Genomic DNA, 4,414 nt, shown 5'->3' on the forward strand with positions numbered 1-4,414 from the left:
GCGAGGCGGTGATCGCTGCCCCTCATGCCGGTGCCTGCCCCTCCCGCAGCTCGCACATCCGCCATGCCTGGGACCCCACCAAGTCCGTGGCACAGAACCTGGCCGAGATGGGCCTGGCCGAGGACCCCAACAAGGCCGTCCCCATCCCCAAGAAGATGCTGGTAAGTGGGTTGTGCGCTGCTGGGGAAGGGCTGGGGGGGCTCGGCTGGGGCTGCTCCTTCATGGGGAGTGTAAGACTCCCCCAGCACACACAGCCGGGCTGGAGAAAACCCTTGTGGAGAGCAGCCAGCCTTGGAGCCACGGGTCAGGCTCTGGGTCAGTATCTGTAGCTCAGTGAATTTCGTATCGGTGTTGGTCCACTTTTCTCACCAAGATCGTGGTGTGGGAACGAGCTGCTATGTCACAGGGAAATAAAAGGCTTTGGAGCACTTACAGATAACATCAATCTTGTGGGACTTTCCAGAGAGAGGTGGGGTTGGGAACACTCCAGATGAGCTGCTGCTGATAAGAAAGAGCCTCTTTGTGTGCACCAGCACCAGCCTGGCTGCCTGTGTTGGTGAGGAACACTCCCAGGTGAAAGGTGGCCCCACTCATGAAAAAAAGGAGTGACCTTGTATGCCACTTTTTTCCATTGGCACAGTATTGCTTAAGTGACTGTCTTAACCACTGGATAGCTTAACAGTGCAAACAAAGCTCTGTCTGTGCCAGCTGAGACCTCCTGGTCCTTGCAGCCATTGAATATGCAGTTTGGAGTTTTGGGAGCAATGTTTGGGAGCACAGCTCTCATACAAATGGGCTTTTCTTGAGTTGCTTTCTCTCTCATTTAACACAGGGGATGGAAGTGGAAAGCAGTGGACAAGGGCAAGGAAAGAGACTCGTGCGGAAGCCCTACGTGGTGACGGGTCAGTCCTCTGTCGTGCACAGCCAGCCCTTCACCTCCAGCCCTGCCATTGCTTTTAGGGTTCTCCCAACTCTCCATGGGGTTATTTTATCTTCCATGCTACCAGACTGTCCTTTGCTGCTGTGCTGTGCCAGGGAAGGTTGTTAATTCCTGTCCAGGCTTGAAAGCTTGAAGAGAAGAACCTCCCCTAGCAGTGTCCAGCTCTGCCATTCCAGCGTATCCTGTGTCTCCTGAATTTCCTTTTCCCTTCTGTACTGCCTTCTGTACTGCCTTCCTCCAACCCCCAGTGTTTCTATCTACAGCAATACTGGTGGGGTTTGATCTTGGGAGGAGGCTGGGGACCTCTGAGGTGCTTTTGCCTCCCTCCCCTGCCTCACAGTGTCTCTGTCCTCTGCCTAGAGATGGAATATGAGGCCAGTCTCCCTGAGAAGAAGTCAAACACTCTCTCACGAGACCTCATTGACTACGTGCGCTACATGATCCAGAACCACGGGGAGAACTACAAGGTAAGTACTGGCTGACCCAGAGTGAGGAGCACCCAGAGCTATTGACTCCTGGCTCTTCTGCAGGATGGGAGTCACTAATCCTCTCTGTGCTGGAACCTGTTTCACAGTCAGCTGATCGTTAACAGGAAGCAGCGCTTTGAACCTTGGCCAGGTCCCTGTCTGAGTCAGGCCCTAATCACAGCCACCCTGAGTGGGGCTTTGCTGGGCTGGTTTGGTGTTTGCTCTTGGGGCCACTCCTGACATACCCTCTCCTTTGTCACAGGAAATGGCTCTGGATGAGAAGAACTACTACCAGGATACTCCCAAGCAGATTAAGAGAAAGATCAATGTGTACAAAAACTTCTATCCTGAGGAGTACAAGGATTTAATCTCATCACTCAAGCAGGAAAAGATGGATGTGCAGTGACTGACCTTTTTTGTTAGGTTTGCCTGCAAGTGCAGGTATGATGTGACCATTTTCTGAACCAAGTGGGGACTGACAGACAGGTGACAATTGTTGATGGGCTCAGTGCCTGCAGTTGAGCAACACAAAGCCTCTGGTGATGGAGGAAGTACCTTCACTAGACAAGAGTCAGTTACAACCAGGCATGAAAGACTCTTGGCTGTGGCTGGTTGGGACTGGATGTGCTGTGCTATGCTGCTCCCTTTCTGTGTGGTAAGCCAGCACTTCTTTTGCCTTGTTAGAATAAATTCCTCTTTCAAGCTGGTGTCCATCTCTTGCTTATGGGCTCTTTCTTGGCTCAGTCCCATTGCACACCTCCTGCTGCTGACCTGCAGGCCATGGGCATTGGGCACAGGTCATCCTCTGCAGCAATGGGGCTGGGAGCCCACAGGATGTGGGCAGCACTTGGGTCATTGCTGATTTCTCTGTAAGCAGAAGCTGGAGCAGGGCCAGGTGCTGCTTCCTTCCCCCCCAGTGACCTTCCTGCCTCCAGTTTAGAAGACTGGGTTGGGGGCCCTTCTCCTGCCAAGGAGATGGAGGGCAGCACAGAGTGATCAGCCTCTTTTATTGACAAAGGGAAGGGGTGACTGTACAGAAGGTTTTGCAGCAGAGACCAGCTGGTGCTACTCCCTTTCCCCAGTGTGCTCCCCAGCTTCCCTGATCGGTTTTCCAGGACCCAGCACCCTGTGGGCTGACCCAGCAGTCTCCTGCCCACAGGCATCCTGCAGATCCTGGCACCTTCCCTTTCTCCCTGGGGCAGCTGAGAAGGAGGGAGACTGGGCAGGGGGGCAAATGCCTGCTGAGCACAGCTCCTGCCAAACAGCCCGTTGGTTCAGGATGATGGGGCAGTGCAAGGCTGCCCCACACCTGCCTTCATCTCTCCTAAACATGGCTTTTAATAGAGTTGGGGAGCTGAGAGCTGTGCTCAGCCCTGATGAGGGACAGTCTGAGCTGGTTACTCCCACTGGTGTATGCCATGTGGGCAGGGAAAGCAGAGCCTGCTGCTTTTGTTCCCTGGGGGCAGCCATGGTGTAGCTCAACCCCAAACCTCGTGGGGTGCAGCAAACACCCCAGAACTGGCAGCTGGCTACCAGCAAGTCTGAGCTCCAGCTGCAGCCACTCAGCTGCCTCCATCTTTGTGCCACAGACCCCGAAGAGGAGGCATGTTGGGGGTGGGAGCCTGTCTGGTCCTTGCACAGGGTTAGGGCTGGGAGAGCAGGGTGACCAGCAGGTTCTTCACATGGAGGATGCTGGTGTCAGTGCTCAGGCTGGCCCAGGTCGCACTGGTGGGCAGGAGGAAGACCTCTCGCTGCTCGCTGAGCGTGTGCAGGGCCAGCTCCTCCCACAGCTCTGCCATGCTCAGAGCGTCGCTCTTGTCCTACCAGGGAGAGAGGTGGCGTCTCAGGAGGGGACCGGGATCCTTCCCGTGGGCTGGCAGGAGCCCAGTCCTGCCTGCCTGGTCCTGGCAGGGACTGTGCACGGGCAGGGTAGTCTCACTCGCATAGGAATGGCTTTGGCGCCAGCTAATGGGAAGCAGCACCAGGCATGTGCTTGGTCATCTGCCTGGGGAATGTATTTCCCCTTGGGGACTTTGTGTGCTGCCTGGGTGCTCTCCTGTTAGCCAGGGCACTGGTAGCAGCAGCTGTGCCCCTGATGAAGACTGGAGGAGACTGGCCCCGAGAAATCAGATTTTGCAAGAGCTGGTGGATTTTGGGTATACAGATTTCCCTTCAGGACCCTGGAGAAGTTTTACCGGGAACAGCCATGGGGACAGCTGTGAGAACTGAGGGACACTCACCTGCTTGTTGCCCAGCACAACCAGGGGCAGCCGGGGCTCCGTGGCCAGCAGCGTGTGCAGCTCCTGGCGCGCTGTCCCCAGGCGTGGCCTGTCCACCGAGTCCACCACGAACACCAGCACGTGGGCCTGGCCCAGGTAGAGGGGCCAGTAGGATCGCAGGTTCTGGCTGCCACCCACTGCAGGAGACAGGCAGGATGAGGGACTGGTGTGGGGACAAGCATGGCTGCTGTCTCCCCTTTTACCCCAGGTAACCAGACCTCCCATCCCCTGGGATACTCTCACTGCCTGGGATGCTCTGCACCCTCAGCCTGGTGTCAGTGGGTGGAGGGACCCTCCAGACCATACAGGCTTAGCCCCCGGGGACACACGGGGGCCAGGCCAGCCTTACCCTCCAGCAGGTCCATCTCCAGCCCCTCGATGCAGAGCTGGGCAGAGTTGAAGCCGCGGGTGGGTGCCATGTGCTCCCGGGCTGTCCGGCTGCAGATGTAGTGCAGGATGCTGCTCTTCCCCGCCCCGTCCAGCCCCAGCACCAGGACCTGCCACCCCTCCAGCTGCAGGGGCACAGGAGGGGGTGGGTTGGTCAGGGGTCAGTCCCAGGACTCACAGCCCCCGGCTGAGGGACCAGCCCAGAGCAAGGGATCCCGCCAACACCCCGAATTCCTGTGCTCCCATCTCCATCCCAGTGCACTCCAGGGGTGGTTCAGACCGGGGACCCGTTCCCCTGCAGGATGGGCTGCGAGAGGGTCCCCAAGTGCTGCCATCCTGCA

General features: G+C 57.3%; 2 protein-coding genes across 2 annotated transcripts; one reads left to right on the forward strand and one right to left on the reverse strand.

Moving 5' to 3' along the window:
* The first annotated feature begins 48 nt into the window (after window positions 1–48).
* NOP16 (NOP16 nucleolar protein) lies at window positions 49–1,865 on the forward strand. Its single transcript, XM_010001989.1, has 4 exons — window positions 49–161; window positions 833–902; window positions 1,301–1,407; window positions 1,670–1,865. Exons 1-4 carry the CDS (start codon window positions 108–110, stop codon window positions 1,811–1,813), a joined length of 375 nt encoding a protein of 124 aa, XP_010000291.1. The 5' UTR covers window positions 49–107; the 3' UTR covers window positions 1,814–1,865.
* A 1,185-nt stretch (window positions 1,866–3,050) lies between these two features.
* ARL10 (ADP-ribosylation factor-like 10) lies at window positions 3,051–4,325 on the reverse strand. Its single transcript, XM_010002108.1, has 4 exons — window positions 4,293–4,325; window positions 4,036–4,198; window positions 3,648–3,823; window positions 3,051–3,227 (listed from the first exon to the last, which is right to left on the reverse strand). Exons 1-4 carry the CDS (start codon window positions 4,323–4,325, stop codon window positions 3,051–3,053), a joined length of 549 nt encoding a protein of 182 aa, XP_010000410.1.
* Window positions 4,326–4,414: the final 89 nt, after the last annotated feature.

This window comes from Chaetura pelagica, unplaced genomic scaffold, assembly GCF_000747805.2.
Source record: "Chaetura pelagica isolate M959 unplaced genomic scaffold, ChaPel_1.0 scaffold356, whole genome shotgun sequence".
Classification (NCBI taxonomy): domain Eukaryota; kingdom Metazoa; phylum Chordata; class Aves; order Apodiformes; family Apodidae; genus Chaetura; species Chaetura pelagica.